This window comes from Crocodylus porosus, unplaced genomic scaffold (assembly GCF_001723895.1).
Source record: "Crocodylus porosus isolate Cpor-Errol unplaced genomic scaffold, CroPor_comp1, whole genome shotgun sequence".
Lineage (NCBI taxonomy): Eukaryota > Metazoa > Chordata > Crocodylia > Crocodylidae > Crocodylus > Crocodylus porosus.
The window spans coordinates 45,457,657-45,480,980 of NW_017728943.1; the positions used below are offsets into that span (position 1 = coordinate 45,457,657).

The 23,324-nt window shown below is 42.8% G+C and overlaps 1 protein-coding gene across 3 annotated transcripts in view; it reads right to left on the bottom strand.

Annotated features, from left to right (window-relative positions):
- EML6 (echinoderm microtubule associated protein like 6) overlaps nt 1-23,324 on the bottom strand; it is a 325,505-nt gene that overhangs the window by 145,657 nt on the left and 156,524 nt on the right. For all 3 annotated transcript variants that reach the window (XM_019549288.1, XM_019549286.1, XM_019549287.1), the window contains exons 8-10: nt 13,287-13,424; nt 10,134-10,390; nt 6,889-7,101 (exon numbers count right to left, since the gene is read on the bottom strand). In XM_019549288.1, coding sequence (XP_019404833.1) covers nt 6,889-7,101; nt 10,134-10,390; nt 13,287-13,424 — 608 coding nt within the window. The remainder of the gene's footprint in view (nt 1-6,888; nt 7,102-10,133; nt 10,391-13,286; nt 13,425-23,324) is intronic.

Sequence of the window (23,324 nt, forward strand, 5' to 3'; positions counted from 1 at the left end):
CCCCCAGCCTGTCTCTCACCCATCGACTCCTCAATCTACATTTTCATTAACTGCCTGTCTTGTATGCATACCAGCCCAGCCTCTGGCTTTTTTTACTTCTCATTCCATGCAGGAAGAGCACACACCAACTGCTGAAACTTCCTTAGCCTGACAAAGGGTTTTTGAACCTGAAAGCTTGCTTAAGAATTGTTTTCCAACTATTTAAGTTCGTCTAATAAAAGATATCAGATTCACCCAAAGAAGCTTGTTTGCCTATGTCCTTAGACCAACACGGCTGCAACCTACAGCCCTGGAGACCTCTGAAGTACTTCCCAGTCTTCTAATCTTCACTAGTCCTCAAAAAATGAGACCAGATTCAGTTATACAGGATAGAAAGAACCAAACCAGAAAAAGCCATATAATGTAATAGAGGTGATAGCTTTTATTAGATCAACTAGATTTTTGCAAAAAAAATTGCTTTAATTCTTTAATTTCTTTAATTCTGCAAAAATCTAGTTGGCCTAATAAAAGATATCGCCTCTACCACGAGTTTTAATTCCTTTTGCCTCTAGACCAATACAGCTACAACCTGGATACCTGAAATAATGTAATATGAATGTGAACAATATATACAATCTTTTTCAACAGGTTTTCAATGACAGATTTTCCAGATCAAGAATGAAAGACATTCATCATTAAAGAGTGCATTAAGGACAAGCTTTCTGAGTGGAAGTTTGATTCCCCCCAAACATTTTGTCTGAACTCTTGCAAAATACAAGTGCAATGCTATCTTTTGTTATGACATGATTTTTTTATATAGTGTCTCTACTATTTCCATATATACATTTCCCCTTCAGCACTGTATCACTTATACAATAAACTCATTATCAATAATTATCTAATTAGGACAGAAAACAGGATGTGTCTAAAAAATTCATCCTGGAGAGGGAGTGCATGCCCCCCTTTGATACAGGCATAGAAAACTCAGGGTTTGGGTTAGGCTTCAAAAGGTCCCTCTCTCAGAGGAATGAAGGATTGAATTAATAAAGAAATCAAAGAGTTTGGAACAGAATCTTATCACATGTAATTACAAGTGAAAGATTTCAATCATAGTACAAAACTACTCATGAAAGAATTACTTTTTTAAACTGTGGCTGATAAGAATGAATTTAAAATCTGGACAAATTCCAAACCTTGATCTTTGCCCTTGATTTCTTGAGATGAGTTCTTCTGCAATGCCTGTAAGTTTCAAGCCATCAGTCTTGTGTTCCTATAAAATTCTGTACTACCTGAGCAGCAGTTGTCTGATTGTGAATCAAAGCCATATGTTAATATGATGCACAACTCAGAACCTATACTTATTTATAGCACCGGTTGCTTTGAACAAAAAATATTTTTTATCAACTTTACCACAGTGGAAAACAGCTGATGCTCAGTCTGACCGAGTGAACAGAGATATTTCTGTAATAACTTTAATAATCTCTCTGTAGCCTGACAGCTGGTTTGCAACAGATGTGGAACCATACCAGTCAATTGCAGTTTAAACTGGAAACATACATCTGAAGAACATCTTAAAACTTGGATTTCTCAATTACTTTGATGTAGATATTCTTATAAACTTTCCTTTTCAGAATTGGAGTAGCTGGCGTTCTCTCTCCCTATCTCCATTTTCTTCCTTGGAGGTTCAAGCATTCAGACTACACCCTTCTTTCAAATTTTCTTGGTTGCTTTTTTCAGCTGCATTGCTACACATTCCCTCCTTCCTCTATGAGCATGTAATTTTCCTTTACCTGGGTACCTTGGGCCTAGCTGGCTCACTTTTGTGTGTCATCTATTCTTCCACTGCTGGAAATGTTGCCCTGAGGTCACTGAGAGAAGACTCGGTTGCATCACCTGTGTGCGTAAATGCACAGGGATTTGCCAATTCTTACTGCCTGAACATCAAGTCACAAAGAAGCCTGTGCCGCCAGAGCCGAAAAATGATCTCATAGGGAAAGAAATGAATACTTAAGTGCCAGCTGGCACTGTAACAAAAGATGCATAGGTGTAGCATGTTCTGTCAGGACAGCCTAGATTATCTGGTGTGCTGGAAGTGATGCAAACGATGTCCAAAGTCACTTTTTCTTTGATGGCATAATTGCATTCAGGCTCTGAAATTAAGTACATACCTCATGTAGACTCTTCACAAGCTTACAAACCATGATACCTACCCCAGTTTAAGCCAAACCTTCCAGGTCTTTTATAATGTCCAGTCTGGAGGTCTGAGACATTCTTATTGATTATATATCCCAGGAAGGTGAAGTGATTTATGGCAAAATGACATGTGTTTCCTTCAGGTTTAAATCCTCACCCATAAAACCTTCAAATCCTTTCCAGTTTTACCAGATGTTCTGGTGTTTTGGGGGGGAGGGGGAGGATCAGGTCTCCTGTTTTTAATTCTCAAAACTGGGGTCAGACCACATACTAAACTCTGAAATGTCCCCAGTGCATTCAGAACATCTGAAATGCATTCTGTGGCACAGAAGTAATTTGTAGGATACTATAAAACTAAAACTTGTCTTGTTTACCTTTAGGTGACAGTTTAGGTGAGAGGTAAACTATGGAAATATTTTGTGTCTGATATTTTAACTAGAATGTTTTCTATTGGGGTGGAACAGAGCATCTGGGATTCTCTGTCACTTAAAGGGAGAAAAAGCTCAGGGAGAGCCCTGCAGGAGAGGCATGGCATCGCTGAATCTGGACGCCATGGAGCCCAGGTAATGAGCCTAATTAAAGAGATTTTGCAGGCATCCCTGGGGAGTCACCTGTACAGAAAGGGGCAGGGCCTGGGAGAGAAATAAGCTAGAGCTAGAGACAGGACCAGCAGGCTAGCTCCAGATGCTGAAGGGGAAGGAGCTCTGTTGTAAGTGAGCTGGATGGCTGGGACCCCACTAAGCTTGAGGACAAGTGAGAAGCTGAGGGCTGGTAGGGGACAGAGACCCAGAAGGAAGAAAGAGTTTAGGAGACAGCCAGTCGGCTGAGAGTTTGTGTTACAGCCAGGAGTTAAGCTATGGCTTATGTTTTGGTTATAGTTCTATCCGGTGGTTTGGAGATCTCATAGTGCCTACAGTGCATCAATCCCATTGGTGCCTAAGAGGCATGCAATCACTTTGAGCCCTGTCCAGGGCAGACTCAAGGCATAGACTGGGGGGTCAGAGGGCCCAAATCCTAGAGCAGGGCTAGACCTGGGGGCCCCAGGGCCCGGAGCCTGAGAAGGGCAGGATTTGGATTTGCGGGCCAGAAAGCCTGGTCTTTTACATAATCTCCCCCACAATAAAACAATAATATCAATGCATGGACTGATGTATGGACTATAAGGCACAGGGGGGATGTGTAGGGTTTGTGCGTGCAATCCCTGAGCATGGCAGCGCACCCCCTGCAAAAAGGCACCACTGACACTGTCAGAGGCACCTGCGGGCTGTTGCCACTCGCCACCCCACTGCTGACACCACCGGTAGTGTCTGTGGACAGTTTGTGATCCCCACTGGCCACCAGCAGCAGGAACAGGTGGTCATCGACCCTTGGTCAGCACTCATCACCCCCAATCTGCCCCCTCCCCCCCCGACAGTGCCAGCAGCATCTGTGGGAGCTCCCCCGCTTACCACTGCTGCGCTTCTGCCACAACCACCATGCTCCCACCACCGCCATGCCCCCCCAGCCACAAGGGACATGTGCCATTCATGATCAAGTGGATAGAAAACTGGCTGGAACATCGGGCTTAGAGGGCAGTAATCAATGGCTCCATGTCTAGTTGGTAGCCAGTATCAAGTGGAGTGCCCCAGGGTGGGTCCTGGGGCCAATTTTGTTCAATGTCTTCATCAATGACCTGGTCGATGGCACAGTGCACCTTCAGCAAGTTTGCAGGGCAGAGACAGCAGCCCATACTGAGAGAGAGCCCAGGAAGGCTCAGCTGTCAAGAGGGGGCAGAGACAAAGGCCTCAGGGGGCAAGATGAGAAACTCAGACATGGAAGCTTGGTCCAGCACAGTGAACTGGAGCTGGAGGGGCTGTACAAGAGAAAAAGGGAGAAGGCAAAGGCCCGACACAGGAAACAATTGAGGTTAACTTAGGGACCCTTAGGTATTCTTGCTCACAATAAAATTCTAACATCAAAAGCATGGTGGGTAAGTAAGTAGGTGGAGGGCACCCTAGAGTTGAAGCTGGGCAGGGATTGTGTGGGCATCACAAGGTGTCATGGCCACCCCCGGAAAACAAGTCTCTCACAGTGGGTGGCTATCTTGAACTGTTTGAATTGTTTGTTGTAATCAATGCATCTCCTCAAGTCTCCTTCAGACTCTTTTACAGTTACTATTAAAAATACCCAAAGGGTATAAATGGGGTAATCAAGACATCTTCAAGCATATAATTTAGCTCTGTTTCATGGCTACCTAATATACCAGAGGAATTGAAAGTGAGGACTTCCTTAAAGGAAGAAAACATGGTTTAAACACAATCTAATGTTGCACCAGACCATATGTCACAAACTTTTCTTGGAGAGCACACTATTTTAAGAAGACTGACTTATGCTATCCTCAGTTATGTTAGGGCTGACCTATATTTGCTAAACCAGAGTTTATGTCCTGGGCAGCACCACATGCTTCAGCAGCTAAAGGTTTGCTGCTACTGCTGGGGGAGATGTCACTTCCTTTTTAGCCACTAATGTGTGTTGAGCAACCAAAAGAACAGAATATTTTTAGCAGCAATAAAGGAGGCAATGTCTCCTCAGCAGCAGTGACCCAGCAACCATGTGCTGGCACCACTTCTCTGCACATCCTGCTCCCAGAGCTGGAGCCAGAGCTGCCAAAGATGCAGGGTGAGGGGTAAAATGGGAGGGTGCGGCATGACTTTAGCTCCATTCCAACCTCTTAAGCAGTGCCTAGGGCTTCTGCCCTGCTCACGCACCCCTCCTTATATTATTAAGCTAAGGGCATACATTTAACACAAATCATTTAAACATTTATCTAATTCAACCTGTGCACATTTTGAAAACAGATGCACTTGAACCAGCTTATTTCTTGTCTATAGTAAGAGGGTTTTGGACTGGTTTAACTTAGTTATTTTTAAATCAACTTAAGCTGACATTTTTTTAATACAGGCAAATGCCTAAAGAATAGTATCACAGACTCTGGCAGGAATACATCTCCTTTCCTCTTCAATCAGTGTTGAATGTTGGAAGGAGCTTTGTGCATAGCAGTATTTTCTTATTTATCTCTAATGAGTCTGCTAAAGAAGGGAAAACAAAGCCTCTGTTAAATTTAGGTTTTTAATTAAAAATTGAAATTGGGAGCTAGCTGCTCATTTTTCTTTTCTAATATGTATTTTACAATTTTAAAAAACAGCTAGTAGTGTGAAATAGTAAAATAAATGGTGGCAGCTAAACCACTGAAATGTGTTAGAAATATGTCAAAAGAAACTGGAACATTACCTGGCCAAATCAGCTGTTGAGGTGAGTAGTTGCACCACAGAATGAGGATTTATTCACAACCAAACAGGACTGAAAGGACAGGCCCTCTAACTTTAGAAAAAATACACACAGCAAATGCTGCAGACTATGCCACCTCATTACAGCAGGGCAGGGGTGCTCACCCTTGGCTCACGGTGCCATGTCATCTGCCTTCAGGGCTCCCCACAGGTCTGGAAATTTGGTAGTGGGAAATGCGCACCCAGTCCATCCTGCCACACCTAGTGGGGTGGTGCCAGGCCCCAGGGCCAAATCCTGGTGTGGGATGCTGGGAGGGGGGCAAAACCAGGCCCTTATCTCAACAGGAGGGGAGGAGAGCCAGACCCCCAGAGCTCAATCCCAGTGTGCAGGGGTGGGAGGAGGTGGTGTTGGGGCCCTGGGGCCCAAACCCAGCAGAAAGAGGCACTACTGGGTTCCTGCAACACAATCCTGGTGCATGGCCCAAGCAAGGGGTGGTGCTGGGTCCCTGGCGCCAGCCCTAGAGCAGGGCTCAATCCAGCCTGAGGACCAGCCCTGTACCACTTACCTGGACAGCAGGGCCAAATGGTTGAGCACCACTGCACAAGGGTATACAGATCACAGGAAAACATACATGTTTAAGCTTTTTTAAAAATACATATCCTTTTTTCAACCTGTGAATCTTTTACATTAGATTACCTATTATAATTATTCAGAAGATTATCTTAAAAGATGCCCAATAAAATATGTCTTTTTATTTTGACAATAAAAGACATACAAATACAATTGAATTTTGTATGCCTGTCACTTAAAAAAAAGTGAATTTTACAGAATTAAATAGTATAGACTCAAGGCAAAGAAAAAGAACAACAAAGTAAAGTTACAAAGTAAAGACAAAGAAGCAAAGCTATATTCAGACAAGACTACCAGAATTTAATAAAATTATATTTAAGTAAAAATCAAAGATCAAAGTATTAATAAAAATATGGGTTCTGAGCTTTAAAAAGGCAAAATAGGCACAATGACTCATACAATTAAATCTTAGAACTTCCATGGAATTGAATAACTACATAATAATTTGACAGCTCAGAAGGATACTTTAAAAAAGTACCAGACATTGTCTGTTTGTACAAATAAATCTTGTTAATAAGTGATAAGAGCAGTCTTATTTGACACCTGCCTATATCAAGTGTTACTGAATGCAAGATACAACTCCACTGAAATATTACAAATATTGAGCGATCCTTTTAGAGTCAGTGAGACATAATCTCCCAATAGCATGCATATAACTGTTATTAACATTAGAAAGACTTCTGAATATTACTGGGATTTCAGAATAGATATCACAGAAAAATTAAATCCAAAGTACTTAGATTAGTGTACTATCATTGTAATATTATATACACTCAAAAAACGTTTATCATTGCATTCTCCACAACAAAAAACTCTTACCTTTCTTTAGGCAAGGAAATCTGAATAATTTAACCAATCCAAAATCATCTCCAGTCACAAGCACTGAGCTACTGTAATTTCCATCTACAGAGTTGACATCTGTAATGTTAGTATATTTGGGCCAAATTCCATTCACTTCAGACCCTATCACACAGGTCCATGAAGCCCAGTGAATTCCTTTGATCTCCTCTTTGTTGGTTAAATGCTTTCCAGCTGAAAACATTCAATTTAATATGATGTTTATATATTTCAACATAAATATGCATTTTTACATTGCAGTTCTGTATTCTTCCTGAGCTTCATGTTTTTGCGTCTGTAAAGGACTCTAAGACCCATTAGTTTATTTTACACAAATAAACAAATATGATCTGTTTGGTTATGAATTTTTTCATAGCTGATCATAAAGGTCCTGACCCAGCACCATTTAAAATATTAAAAATTAATTTAGCTCAGAAGTTTATTATGAATAGCTTTCTGGAAAAATAAGCAACTAAAAAAAGGCAGTTATGTACACATGAATAGCTATTGCATTTATACCTGTTCTAAACTTAATAATATGCACTAATTCCAATTTTGAAATAGGAACTATAGTTCTAAAAATATAGCTTTTTACTCCTAAATTGACCTTCAGTTTTCCATTTCAGATTTTCAAATTGGTGCAGCAGTCTGCTTTATTGGATTATATGAGGTCAGTAAAATAAGAATATTTAGTTAATCTGTCATTATACTGTAGTTCTTGCCATTAACAGAGACTGTTTTATACTTAATGGCTTTACTCTAAATTAATTAGGTACAACATGACTTCATAGGAAGCTTTAATGTTCTCTATACATAGTGTTTGTGGGTATCTTGTACATACCAAGATAATAAAAATAATTGGGGAAAAAAAATCAGCTTACATGCATTTTGATATATGTTTCATGAAAGAAGTAATGTAACCACTGGAATTAAAATCACAACACAAACAGCAAGAGATGATCAGTTGTATAATATCTGAAACCTCACATAATTTAAGAATTCTGTGAAGAATTGTGAAGATCTTTGAGCTAATCATACATAGAACATAATACCAATGCTGTGTGGCAGTGGTGTCCAATCTTTCAGCCCTGAGGGCTGGATGAGTGGTGTGGGGTCAGTCTGTAGGCAGATCTAGTCTCTGGGCCCAATCTATTGTGTGGGGGTCGCTGGATCAGACCTTGATCCTGGTCCCACACACTGGATCAGGCCCTGGTCCCACACATCATATTGTGCCTGTAGCCCTGGCCCCATCCACTGGACCAGGCCCTAGCTTTGGCCCCACAGATGAGACTGTGCCCGCAGCCCTACATGGTGGATCAGGCCCTGACCCTGGCCCCCTGCTCTGTATCAGGCCCCAGCTGGATCAGACTTTGGTCCCCCATGCTGGATTACATCTGGTCCCAGCCCCACATGCTAGATGGGCCCTAAATCAGTTTATATCTGCAGCCCTGGCCCCATGCTCAGGGCCACGTCATCTAGCTCACAGGTCTTGAAAATTTGGTGGTGAGGGAGCACTGGCAGTATTAATTGCCTCTGCTCCGCTACCACCAAATTTCCAGACCTATGGGGATCCCTGTGAGTCAGAGGACATGTCCCTGAAGGCTGGAGGATGAGCACCACGACAATAAGGGAAACATAGTGAACCTTCTTGTACATAGAATGCATACTATTATACATTACCTGTATTGTAAACCTATGAACAAAGGTCAATTAAAAATAAAGTTTTAAAATGATATTAAATGCAACTAAATGCCAGCTGGCCTGAATGCCTTTGGGCATTAGATCCAGCATTTTAATTCAAGCTCATTTGTGTGCCAGACCTAGGAATATTTGTGCAAACAATCTATAACCACTTAATGATATATTTCCTTTGTTTTTCAAAACTGTTGACTAATTAGCTTCACAGTAAAGCATCACCATCTACACATGTGCCAATATTAAGGCACATGTCAGGGACAGGACTGTCTTCCCACAGAGTCATTAAATGTGATCAAACGCACATGTAGATGCTGACCATCAGGCCCAAATTGCTTCTGCCAGCCCTTCCACCACCTGACGTCAACACCTGGAGCCTGGGGCTGATCCCTGGCCAGCCCAGAGCTTCTCTGCCCCAGCTCAACTTGCTGCAGTCCTGGGTGCTCATGTAGATGCTGCACCTGAGAGCAGTTGATTCCAGCTTGAGATGCTCCGGAGTTTATTGCTGCACATTAATAGCTTGTGTATATGTACCCAGTGTGAATCTTTAGCTTTCATTCTTCCTTTCCTTTTTTGTGTCCTTCTGAAAGGTATTTAGCAGAACGCACAGATTTGTTGGAATCTGACATTGTCATACCTCTGCTGTGGCCTTGAACTTGCAACCTCTGGGCTACCAACCATGGGATAATTTGGGATACCAGGCCTACTAGATTTTATATTTAGCAGAATATTTCCAATCATTTTAATCAAAATGTAAATCTATCAATACTTTGGAAGCACTATCACTTCAAATATGTGCTGAAGAGGATCAATTTAGCTTGTAATGTATCACGAATTACTGAGGTGTTTCTTATGTGCTACTTACAGTATTATAAAAAAATCCTAAAGAACTACAGAATCATAGAAAAATGTGGTTATAAGGGACCTCAGGAGATTATCTAGTCTGGGGCTGTCAAACTCATCTGATCCTGTAGGCCAGATGAGGGGCACAGGGCCGGTCTATGGGCTGGATTGGCAAGCCCACGGTGTCTTTTATTCTTCAAGCCTAAAGAATATGCTTGAAATTTACCCAGACAACTTATTCTATCCTCTAGAAATCAAATTCTTAATAATTATGCATTAGATGGTAGGAAAGGAACACATAGCAGAAGCTATTTTTAAGCTATTCATGATGAAAATTAGTTCCTTCTTTAGTGAGTCAATCTATACTATGATTAATATGGGAACAATGTACAATATGATAAATGAAGTTAAGAAAAGGTATTTCTTTTTACAGATGCTGAAGTTTAATCTGAACTGTAAATATGTCTTCCATTAGGAAGACCCCAGCGCTCTTTCCTACCCGGGCAGGGGGTCAGACTCACTGATTTGCTGAGATCCCTTCCGACCCCAATATCTATGAATCTATAAATCTATGAAGAAAGTATAGAGATAAACAAATAACTGAGAAGTAAAATTTGAATTAGATTTGTTCTGTTTCCCCCTTATAAGCCATCTATCTGTCCACAGAACAAAATTATTGGTAAACTTACATGGCATCCTGTAGAATAGTCGCTCTCCTGCACCATCATTGGTTTGCAAGAATTTACTATCCACAGACCAGTCAATATGAGTAATAAAACTAGATGACTTATTACATTCTCCAATTTTCTTATACCGTTGAGCAACTGCATAGACATCCACAGGGCTGTCATTAGAACCCACAGCAAGGTAAGAGCCATCTGGCGAAAATTTCATTTCATGAATTACTTCCTTTCGGTCTTTGATATGAACTACCTCTGTCATATCTCTACAAGAATGAAGAGTGAGAATATAAATTATTAATTTATGACTATGTAATCCAAATTTCAATGAATTGGCCTGAAAACAAAAGCTGAATAAACGAATGCAGCAAATTCTGTTATAAGAACTAGTGGTTTCTTCCTCTGATCTTGTCTGCCTTCTGATGGATCAAGAAAGATATAAATAATTCCTTCTCCTCTGCCTAAATAATATTTTATACTTAATTTATTTGATTTTTATGCTGCTTTCCCCAAAAAAGCATTCCCCAGAGTGGTTTTTGGTCAAAGAATTAAAAACAGCAGTTCTGGTAGATGAAAACAGACCTCTTAGAATACATTTTCCAAAAGACTTATTAGACAGATCTGGATGCCTTTCCTATCTGTAGGATGGGTAAAATTAAATAATAATAATTAAGGTGGAGGGGAAGCAGGGAAAACAAGGAAAGAAAACTTTCCACTATCAAATATCCCAAGAAAGCTCAAAATCAAATAGAACTTGTTCTTTGACTTGCAGACACAATCTGCACATATGTAGATGCATGTATCTAATGTATACATATACACCTTTATATAGATGTGTGTGTATGTATGTATGCGTTTGTATACACACACACACTTTATATATTTATGTATATAAATCTAGTAAAGAAATAAATTACACTCATATAAGTGTGCATGTGTGTAATTTAAATTTTATTTCTTTACTGTGCTTTAGTTTTCTGGCATATAAATATAAATACACTTCATTCACTCTTGAATAATTCTTATGCACCAGAGGTGTACGTGGTGGGTAACACGCTTATGAGTCAACAGCAACAATAGATGGTAGAAACAGACTCTGGAACGCAGAGAGAATACAGATGAAGCTAACCAGGAAATAATTTTTTTCCTCATCTTCCACAAAAAAAATGTAATTTTATTTTTTAAATTGTTAACCTCATCATTTAAAGAAGTATTTTACTGGCCTTTCAGCTAGTAATAAAAAAGCTGCCAATTAAAACAGAAATATTTTCATGAAATTTTGTGTTTCGACCAACCTTACTTTAATACTAATACGGGGGACTGTACTGCACAAGGGTAAATGCTGTTACTGAGAAGGATGGCCCATATTTTGGATTTCCCTATCATGGCTTTAAGTTAATATATCTTGAAAGTTCCAAGTGACCAAACCCATTTGAGTCGAGAAGAAGATATAATGCCAGAGGCCAGAGCTTCCCAAGTTCAAGGCCTGTGGAACTGCCAATCTAAAAGAAAGTAAAATCATGGAAAAGACAGAGAAACAGTTATATTAAGGGCTTTATAAAAACATGTTGTTGTCCTTTTAAAGCTAAAATGCCAGGCTCGTGACTTTTTCTTACCAGACTGAAATGCATCAGAATCATAAATAATGTTAGATGCCAGCCAGATTATGAACAAGATGACTGTTAGACACAGAAAAGCTTAGTAGCCAGAAAAGAAAGAACATGAGCTTTTGAAAAGGTTTTAAAATATGAATATTATTTAATGATATTTTAGTCTATGCTAGTACTATTATGTGCCTGTAGTTTTAATATATTTCAGCAAACACATTAAAATGTTACAGAATTGAATACGTTGAGGCATTTAAAAATTATTCTCTAACACAAAAATGCTGACACCTCTTTCTGGGTATTTTTAACCACATTTGCTTTCCCAACCACCAGATTGTTTACAGTGCCCGAGTGTGCACATATGCAAATCTCCACAGGATGAGGAATGCCCTTGTACTTATTTTGTTGGGATATGTAGCCCACAAGGCATGCAAAGACACATTTCCTTCTTCTTATTAAAACATCTGACAAAACAAACACAAATCACACATTTTACTTTTATTATGTATTCATTTTGTAACTTGTCTTCCCACAATCTTCATAATAAATGCTTTCTTATGGCCTTAAACCAAATTCTTTTGAATAAAGTAAGTGGTCATTTTCCCAATGCAAAGAGTGTTAAATACTAATAACATTTTATACTACCCTTGAAAACAAGAGAAATTGATGGGAAATTAGCACTTGTATTTTTTAATATTTTCAGAACATGAAGAAGAAAATAGAGATCCTTATTCTTGAGTACAATAGTACCCTTGAGTACTTCTGTCGCCCTTACAGCTCTGCAAAGAAAGTATAAAACCCCATCTAAAAATAACTGAAGTATATTTCACCCATGTGATGTAGCAATCCACAACTGTATATAAGCTGCAAGGAAAAAGTTAATAAACCAAATTTTCAAATGTATGTGCTTCCATTATTCCAAATAAAAAAGTGCTATGACTTTTGATATGGTATTACTGTCATTCAAGAAAATTTAAAGGGACTGTTTTATGACATGGAAAGTGAAAGCAGCACCTAATGTGCATGTGCTTGCAAGTTTTATTGATGCAGGTAAAGGGGATGTCCATCTCAAACCTATAACATCTATGAGTATAACATAAACATAATTTCTGTTCTGCAAAAATGTATTTCATTTGAATTGCAGTAAGGCACAAGGCAGAGGTCTTCACAGAGACAATGCTAGCTCTAAAATACCTGAACGTAGGCAACATTAGTGATAGTAAAAGAGGTATTTGATTTAATTGAAACCTAAATAAAACTTATAGATCAGCCTAAAAATCTAATGAGGGGTGCCTTGAGTCTAATGAGGTAGAAAACCACTCTTACAGATTGAAGTGTGAGTTTAGTTGAAACATGAGTTTACACTATTTGCAAGTCAAACATTCATGTCTTTATACACATTGGAGAAATTGTGGTCTGTGCTCAGTTCAATTTTTTTTTTTTAGATAACATACCCATTGATTTAAAAAAAGTCTCAAATCAAGGCCTTCAGGATTTGGCCTTAAATTACTAGAGAAAGAACTACCAGCCTGAAATTCAATTTTCCTCCTCTTACCTTACTCTGAGAACGATGAAGGAGCCATCTTTCATCCCAAGAGCTAGTTGGGATCCATCAGGACTAAAAGATACACTGCGTACAGCTTCCTCCATATTACAGCGAGCAATCAAGGCATGATCAGCAAGGCTCCATAACCTGCACAAAGAAAAGTTGAAACTGAAGTAAATTATTTATGATTCAGGATCTTTCCAGATTTTCAGCTAAGAAAAGAAATGCCTAATTCCACTATCTATAATATACTTACATAAAAAAGTAAATATATATGCACTATAGTATAATGTCTCCATATATATTACATATATCCACAAACACATACATTATAATATAGTTGTGGCGGAGCACCTTCGGTGCCTGCAACTTTAAGGGTGGAGAGCAGGCAGCAGGGCATCCGGCAGATGTGGGCCAGCCCTGATGAGGCAGTCACACAACTGCAGGAGGGCCCTGGGATTGGAGGAGGGGGCTGAGCAGCCTCCGTTTTAGATTCCGGCCCCCGGGGCTGAGGCAGCAGTTTGCCACTGCAACCCTGGACAGAAAGCCTCTTGGCTGGAGCTACTGCTGACAAAATCATGGAACATGCTTGGAGGTACATGGACAGGAGCTATGGGGAAGGAGGAGGCTCCAGGTCCTGGGCATCACCAAAAACTGCACTCTGCTGGGTCGGAATGGTTTGGTGGGGCTACTTGTGGCAGACCTGGCCTAGCATTCCCAAGAAATGCCAGGCCAATCACTTCCCCAGTGAAAGGCAAGTAAGGGGCACCTTATAACCCCAGCCTCCACAGTTATGGGTTGAGAGATCCTGAAGTGCAGTTGATGGGCAGGGAGCCCAGAGCTGAATTGATGGCCAGGGAGCCCTGGGGTGAGTTGGTACAGGCAGGGAACCCAGAGCAGAGTGAATATTGAGAGGGCTGAGGCTCAAGGGACAGAGAACTTCAGCCAACTGGCAGCAGAGTTGTGAGGCAGAGAAGGCAAGCTGGCAGAATCCTGCCTTGATGGACGCTTGACTGGTCAATGCTGGGGCCAGGACCGGGGTGGGATCAAAAGGGCCAGGGGCATGGGGCTGACTGGCCTGTGAAGATGGGGTCAGGGCCTGTGTGGCCAAAGGTTCTGGGGGTGGAGGGGCACTGCTAAGAGGGAGAAGGGTATAGGAGAGCTTGGCTGCCTAAAGGATGCCATCTGTGAGGCATGGGACATGGTAAGGGAAGGTTGGAGCTGTGTGTAATACCCTTGGCATCATGGCAAGTAAATGGGCAACCTCCCACCTGATTGACATCTTAATTTTTATCATCAAGACCTGGAAGGCAAGGAAGGTGGGCAGTTAGCTCAGAGACAGGTGGGCAGGCTAATGACTGATTGGCCCTGGGATACCCCCCTGCTATAATATTATACATATATACTATATATCTATAGTATACTTCACTGCTTACATAAACTATTTATAATAGCTGAATTATATCAGTGAGTTTTCATGGGATGATTCCATATTCCAAATTGTCAGAATATTCCAAATTCCAATAGTTGTATACTCTGTATACAGATATAGGACTGTCTAATTTGACTCATGTGGCTAATGCACGTAGATGACTTGTAGATCTATTTCACCATAAGATTCATAGTATGACCTGAGCAACATCAGAGTTTATATCTACTGCATGGGGTCCATTGTTGGGCCTCCCCTATGGTAGAATTTAGCTCTTGTTTCAGTTTCTCTAAAGTAATTTCATTAAGTACACAAGACAAATCTTGCATTCAAGGCAGTACCCTCCATGTGGGTTGTGCTGTCCTATGTTCTGAACCAGGGGTGTCAAAACTCATCCAGCTGCATGAACTGGAGACATGGTACAGGGCTGATCAGGCCCACAGATCCCCTCCTTCCCACAGCATACTGGATCCAGTGCCTGCTCCAGCCAGTCTGGGCCCTGTGCTGTGTGTGTGGTATGGAGTTCAGAGCAGCCAGAATGAGTGCCACATGTGTTGCAGTCTGACTGAGGGCTGTCACACAGGTCTGAGACCAGCCAGAGCAGGCACCATGCTGTGCATAGTGCCTGCCCTGACCAAACTGCACTGCACACATACCTGCTCTGGCCAGTCCCACATTGAATATGGTGTTTGCAGTCACTATGTACAGTGCAGGTCCCAGGTGCTCACACAGGTGCTGTGTGTAGCAGATTGGTTAGGGCAGGTACTATGCCTAGCATGGTGCCTGCTCTGGCTGGTCTGGGCTCCATGCTACATGCCCCCAGACAGACTATGCCACATGTAGTGCCAGTTCCAGTCCTGGTTCCATGCCTCACATGTCTGTCCATGTGGCAAAGTCCCCAAGCGGTTGGGATGGGCATTGCATGTGGAAGGCATCCTGGGCCCTGCCTATGGGGGCTGACCCTGGGGCAGCACTGGTGGCTTGATGCTGAGGCTCCACACACTGGATCTGGCCCACCGGGCATTTTCGACACCCCTGTTCTAAAGGACTGGCTACTGCACATAGACTTGCAAACAGAGTGGATCAGTTTTCCCAAATACAAATTTTGGAGTGAAGGACAGAATAATTCCATACAGCCAAATATTTAGCTGTGGTCTTTGATTCTGCAGTTGCAAAAAGTACATAGGCCCATTGTGTGCACTGTAAGTGTTTGCATGTGCTTATGAGGACATAAGCACTTATTTTTCTGCTTGCATATAAAAAGTTCACATTTTTGGGTATGCTCTTTTGTAAGTGTAGAATTGAAGTTTGTAGCTTGGACTGGCTACTATTGCACAAGAAGTCTGTGTATTGCCAAAGTCATTTCCCCCTTTCTTTAGAAATGTTTTTATTAATTTGTTTAAATCACTGACTTTGATGAGCCTTGAAAGGTTCAAACACGTGCTATTTGCTTGGTAATATTCTTATCTCTTCTATAGTACATCTGACATATTTATTTATTGATTGGAGCACATACTGTTTGATGCATTCCAAGGGCTTATTTAGCAACCACTCCCAGCACAAAAAAGAATAGCTTTGATAAAAGCAATTTTGATACTAATTCAGAGCATTTAATGGAAGAGCAATATTGCAAAAATATCTCACACATGAAAAAATATTTAAACCAATTTAAGAATAACATATGGTTTTATATTAATGTTCTTGTAAATGCAGAAATAAAGAAACACTGGGTGCATCTACATGAGATGCTTAACTTTGCGTTAGCATAGTTTACTGCGAAGTAAGCATGTGTGTCTACACATGCACATGCTTACTTTGCAGTACATGTCCCTAAAATAGAGTAAATTTTCTACCTGTATATGCAAGTAGCAAATTTAGTCAGCACTAGTAATGATGCCATAGTGCTTGTGTAGATGCCAGACTGAGTGCAAAATCTGATCCCAGTCAGGTGTCCACCAGGGGGCAGAAAATTGCTCCCTGCCCCCGGGAGCTGCCTGCTGCCAGGGCAGGCTCTGCCACAGGAGCTGTGGAGGGGACTAGGTCCCCCTGCTCTGAGATCGTGACCAGGGAGTCGGGCTGAGAGACCCTTATCTCCCAGCCTGAGCTCCGTGGTCGTGGGGCTTGGGCTGGGAGACCCTTATTTCCCAGCAGTGCCTCCTTGACTATGGGACTGCTGCTAGCTGCCCCACTGATGGATCAGGGCAGGGGGCTGGGACCTACCCCTCCTCTACAGCTCTTTCCAAGCCCCATGCCCTTGATTGGGAAGCCAGGGCCAAGAGCTTCCTGCTACCGAGACAGGGGGATATTGTCCCCACCTCAGCAGCAGGCAGCCCCCCAGGGCTATCTCCTGGCCCAATGCTCCCTGCTAGCCCTTAGGCCTGGAGCTCCCCCCAGTGGTGGCAGGGGCCCTTTGAGGGAGGAGGTAGAAGATTTCCTGAGTGTTGTATATGAATTTGTTTGAATATTCTCCAGCTACACTGAAGTACATCCATGGTAATTCTACTTAAATCAAAGGAATTCTTCTTAATTTGCACTGTTATAAAAGAACAGAATCTGCCCTACCATGTGTAAATTCTGATTTGCATTTTGTAAAAACAGCAGCTGTAGCTTTGCCGGCAAATGTTATTGTTATGATGTATTAAAAGAACAAAAGCATACTTCACATCAAAGATGTAGGTGACATTTTTTAGGTGATCAGACTGCAGCGCTCAGCTGAGCTCTTCTTTCATGCTATGAATAAAGTAAACAAACCCCACATGCTAGAAACAAAAGTGGTATGCTGTGATACTTTTTTCCTCCATATCGGGAACTGCATGTAGATTCTAATTCCATTTGTGTGACAAGTTCTTCTGCTAATATCATTCATTTGCCTTCCAGAGCCATTAATTCAGTATTTTAGTAGTGAACAAAACTTGAGTGGCATTCCTCTTGTAATTCTTTCATTCTTACTCAAAACACCCAAGTCTAGAATTACTCCCAAGAGTAAGAACTAGTGACATGCAAAAGAGCTTACAAAATCTCATCTGAACCCCAAGAATTTTCAAGTCGTAGCCTTGTGGGCAGGTTGAATGATAGTGGGCATGTTTACATGCGCACCATTACTGCACAGTAACTATGGCTATTTATGCCGACTCAAGGGTAAATTTGCTACTTGCATGATGGCTAGCCTAGTAAATTTACTCCCCAGTAGCTACTGCCTAGTAAGGCACAAATAGACACCTTACTACACAGTGATGCTGTGTGTGTGCTCTGACTTGGGAACAACTTTACACCGAAGTATAGCCTACATGTATAGACATTAGTTTAATAGGTGCTTACTGCACAGTAAGATACAGTGCAGTAAATGCATGTGTAGACACTCCCTGTATGTTGGAGGGCAGAGTAATTTAAGTATTATTAGTAGTAAGCATTTTATATTATGTCATGCCCAAAAGCACTAAATCAGGATATGGATCCCATTATGTTTGTAGAAAAGGTGCAATACTAGCCACAAAAGGCTCACAATCTAAAAGATATAAACAGATTAAAAAAAAATGAAAGTATGCAAGTAGAGGACTACAGTAAACAATTGTCACAGCTTTGTTAGTAATGCAATTTGCTTTTTAATAAATTATGTAGGATGTGGAATGGTAGGCAGAGGGAAAATAGTAATAAAAGGTGCAAACAGAAGTGCAGCTCCCTGTTGTAACTCATGCCACTTTGCATGAGTTACAATGATCCCCTGGACCCAACAGAAGTATGCTGTTGAGCCTCGGGGGTTGGGGAATCCAGCTGCTGGCTGCAAGCCTGCAGCCAGTTTCCCTTAGCAACACCCTTCCTACCTCCCAGCCTCCACACTGCTTTCAGAATGGGAGGGGGAAAGGGAGTGGAGGGAGCTCCTAGGGGTTCCCAGCCAGTGTTAGAGGGTGAGGTGGGTAGATTGGAGCCCCCCTGCTAGCTGAAAAAAACACAGACCAAACTCCCTCCACTCCCTTTCCTCCCTCCGATTCTGAAAATGGTGACAGGGCTGAGGTGGCATAGACAAAAGTTACTGAAGGCACTCCACTTTGAAGTGTCTTCATATGACCCCTCATACAATGAGGGGCCAGATTTTCACAGAATTAGGCCCCTTTAAAGCGCTCTGCAGCTGTGCGCTTCCGTTTGGTCATGGCTGTAGAGGACTTTTGGGGGCTAGATCAGGCAGAAACTATCACTTCTGTCTGTGCCTAAAGTAAGAAGAGGGAGCATCACAACCTTTCATGTGCCTGTCTGATCACCAGGCCTTAAGACAAAGGTGATCTCAAGAAAGGATTTGAAGATGGCTAAAGGTGAAAACAGATATAAATCCATACTAGACGCTGTATGGATTATATCAGGTAGTTTATCCTATTCACAAGTTCTGGCTGTGGCTTTCTGCAGTAGAAAGCACAGTTGTGTTTATACAAGAAGTCAATTGATAGTAAAAACAGAAACATCTGTTGAGTGAAGGCAAGGTTGATATCACAACATTATTACTTAAACTAAGATGCTTAAGATATAATGGGCCTTATAAGTTAAAGGCAAGCAACTTCTGTTTGATACGGAGTAGAAAGAAAAGACAGTGAGGGAGTCAAGGAGGACGTTAATGAGATCACAGAAAATACCTAGGGCACAGGCATTGTGGAAGACCATGTAAGAGTGCCTTGCCTCTTGGAAGTCCCTGTGTATCAAGTGCTCCAAGGGCAGCACCAGTGGCAATGCTTAGCGGGTGCACGTGCACCCCTTGAGAGCGCCAAAGTTATCAGAGAAACTGAAATAGACTAAGATCAGGAAGAAACAAAGGTGACTTATTCAAAGGGACAGGACACTCTCCTGTGTGCTTTGTCTCTACTCTCCAGGATGGCCCCCACCAGAATTCAGAGACTGGAGTCCCTGTACCCTGCTGTGACATGATTGACCACCAAGGCTCGCTGTAAAGTTCCCTACTGGCCAGACTACCTGTATTCTCCGCTCCACCTCCTGGTTCTCCCACCTGCCACACCTTGATGTAAATTCTATTTTATTTGAGAGGCAGTTCCTTGGAGTACCTGAGTGTGCCCACAGGGTTCCTGCTTGGTCCGGTGTCCCTTGTCACGTCTGTCTCACTTACGGCGATGGATTCAAAACCTGTTATCACTATGCGCCTACCGGCACCCATGTCTCATGTACTGATCAAGCCCTATTGGCCCTACCTATGCTCTTGGACATTAGCTGGCCTTAATAATGCCCTCCAGCCTCCCCATAGCCATGTCCAGGCCTCACAGGTCTTATTCTCAACTTGTTCACCAGCTTGCCTGATCCCTAGTCCTAGCAAGACCCTATTTATTTCTCTGGGTTCCAGGCCCTATCTTGGCTGGAGTCCCTCTCAGGCTTCTGCCCCTCTGGTAAGGCCCAGGCCTTGGCTCTCTCAGCCTTAACCCACCTCGATCCTCCTGTCCCTTTGCAGGACTTGAAACAGAGTGCCCCCAGGCACCCTGCTATGTGGCCTCCAATCCACCTCTACAGTCACAGTCACAACCCAATCCTCTGGTAAACTGAAACCAAAAATGCCAGCTGTCTGCTTCAAATTAAACACTCAGAGCCCTTCTGGGTCATCATACTGCTGCAGAAGCCCCCTCCCCTCTCATTGGCTCTCTACTAGCCTGTGGGCTACCTGCAGGCCTGCAGCCTTCACTTGCTGACAGCCTAGGCTGGCAGGAGCTCTTTACTCTGTGGAGTTCAGGGCAACATACTGGTCTCTTTGTCCCAGGCATCCAGATTTATATTTGCTGAGCTCTTCATCTTCCAGTCAGATGTTCCCATGACCAACTATAGGTGTGCTCCCAAGGCCTACTGAGCAGCTTACTGTTGAGTTGTTTCCCTGTTACCTACATGGATCTCTGCAGCCAGCTCCCAGGTAGTTATTTGCTAGGGGTGTGCAAAGTGGGCCATATTCAATTCGGATTCAGATTTGGCCCGATTCAGGGGACAGTGATTCGATTTGTTGATTTGGATTACTGTCCCAATTTGATTTGGGCAAATCTGAATCTGAAGACTTATAGATTATAGAGTCGGAAGGAACCCAATGGATCATCGTGTCTAACCCCCGCCCCTGGCAGAAAAGAGGACTGAGGTCAGACGATCCCAGCTAGGTGATTGTCGAGCCTCCTATTGAAGACCTCCAAGTTAGGTGATAGCACCACCTCTCTTGAAAGCCCATTCCAGACTCTGGCCATGCTTATTGTAAAAAATTTCTTCCTAATGTCTAACCTAAATCTACTCTCCACTAGTTTGCACCTATTATTCCTAGTTACTCCCTGGGGTGCTCTGGTAAACAGCGCATCCTCAATTCCCTGCTGTCCTCCCCTGATAAATTTATAGGTGGCTACAAGGTCACCCCTCAGCCGTCTTCTGTATAGGCTGAAGAGATCCAGATCTCTCAACCTCTTCTTGTAGGGTCTTTCACAGAGGCCACTAATCATGTGAGTGGCCTTCCTCTGAACCCTCTCCAGATCCTCCGTGTCCCTCTTGAAGTGCGGCACCCAAAACTGGACACAGGTCTCCAACTGCAGTCTGACCAATGCTGTATAGAGGGGGAGCATCACCTTCCTTGATCTGTTGGTAATGCATCTGTTAATACACGACAAGGTGTGATTGGCTTTGTTGATGGCCTCGTTACACTGCCAGCTCATGTTCATCTTGGAATCAACTATGACTCCAACATCTCTCTCAGCCTCTGAGCTGCTGAGGAGGACATCCCCCAACCTGTAGGTGTGCTGGGGATTCCTCCTTCCTATGTGGAGGACATTTATCTTTGTTGAATTTCATCGTATTTCGTTCCGCCCATTGATCCAACCGGTCCAGGTCAGCCTGTAACTGCTCCCTGAGCTCTGGTGTATTTACTTTTCCCCATAATTTGGTGTCATCTGTGAACTTGGAGAGGGTGCTCACCACACCCTCATCCAAATCACCGATGAAGATATTAAATAACGCCGGCCCAAGGACCAAACCCTGCAAGACCCCACTGCCCACCTCCTTCCAGGCCAAGAATGACCCATCAACCACCACTCTCTGGGTGCAGTCCCAAAGCCAGTTAGCCACGCACCTGACTGTGTAGGCGTCCACTCCACAGCCCGTTAGCTTCCCTATGAGAATAGGATATGAAACTATTTCGAAGGCCTTCCTAAAATCTAGGTAGATGACATCGGCCTCTGTTCCTGTGCCAAGGCAGTGAGTGACTTGGTTATAAAAGGCTATAAAGTTTGTCAGGCAGGATCTACCTGTGACAAACCTGTGCTGGTTTCCTTTCAGCATCGTTTCCTCTGCTGGGCTTTCACAAATACGCTCTTTGATGATTTTTTCTAGTATTTTCCCAGGGATAGAGGTAAGACTGACTGGCCTAAAGTTACCTGGCTCCTCCCTTCTCCCCTTCTTAAAACTGGGCATCATGTTGGCCTTTTTCCAGTCCTCAGGGACCTGTCTGGAGCACTGTGAGAGCTCAAACAGCCATGCCAGCAGCTCAGCAATGACACTGGCCAATTCCTTCAGCATTCGTGGATGGAGATCATCTGGGCCAGCTGACTTGTATCCATCCAGCCCTTCCAAGTGCTCTTTAACTAAGTTATCACTAAACTTTGGTGGTCTGATGCCTTTTGGACATTTGTCTATTTTCAAGGTGTGGGGATTGTCTTGGTCAATACTTAGAAATACTGAAGCAAAGAACTCATTGAAGAGCTCTGTCATTTTCCTTGCATCAACCACCAACTTACCTGATTTGTACTGCAGGGGCTCTATGTTATTCTGCACCTTCCTTTTGCTCGCTATGTATCTGTAGAAGGACTTTTTATTGTACTTGATTGTTGAAGCCAGCCTAAGCTCCAGTCCTGCTTTGGCCTGCCTAACTGACTCCCTCCAATAGCGCACCAGGGTGGTGTATGCCTCCTTGGTGGCTGCCCCCTGCTTCCACTGCCTATACATCTCTTTCTTTGCAAAGATTCAGTGTGTCAATTCGGCAATAGACACAGTTTTAAATGTTTTTTCTACATACCCTGAGGTGCCAGGTGGCTCGTGAACACTGAGATGGTGGGGCGGATGAAGCATCCCATAGGAGCATGGGGGGCCACCCCATGTACTCGGCAGTGGACCCAGAAGTGGACCAGAAATACTTCTGGTCCACTTCCAGGTCTGCCACTGAGTGTGCTGGGGACCCCACCATGCTCCCATGGGGCGCTTCATCCACCTCAGCATCCCAGCATTCATGAGACACCTGATACCTTGAGGTATGTAGAAAAAACATTAAAAGCTGTGTTTATGGCCAAATCATTGTATCTCTCTGAACTAATTCAGAGTGTTCTGATTCAATTCAGAGAGATTAAAGGGTCTCCTGATTGGATTCGGATTTGGAGATTCAGCCGCTGAATTGGGCTGAATCTGTGCCGAATTTAATCAGTGACCAAAGCTTCACACAGCCCTTTTATTTGCAGCTGTTTAGCTCCCAACTGCTTATTCTGCTGCAGCTAGGCTGCTCCTGCTCCTGCTTGTGGACTTTATAGTCTCTATAGTCTAGTCTCTGGCTCTCTGTTACACCCCCTTAGCACCTCTCCCAGGTCCAGCAGAGGGAGGAGCACTCTGGGAGAGTGGAG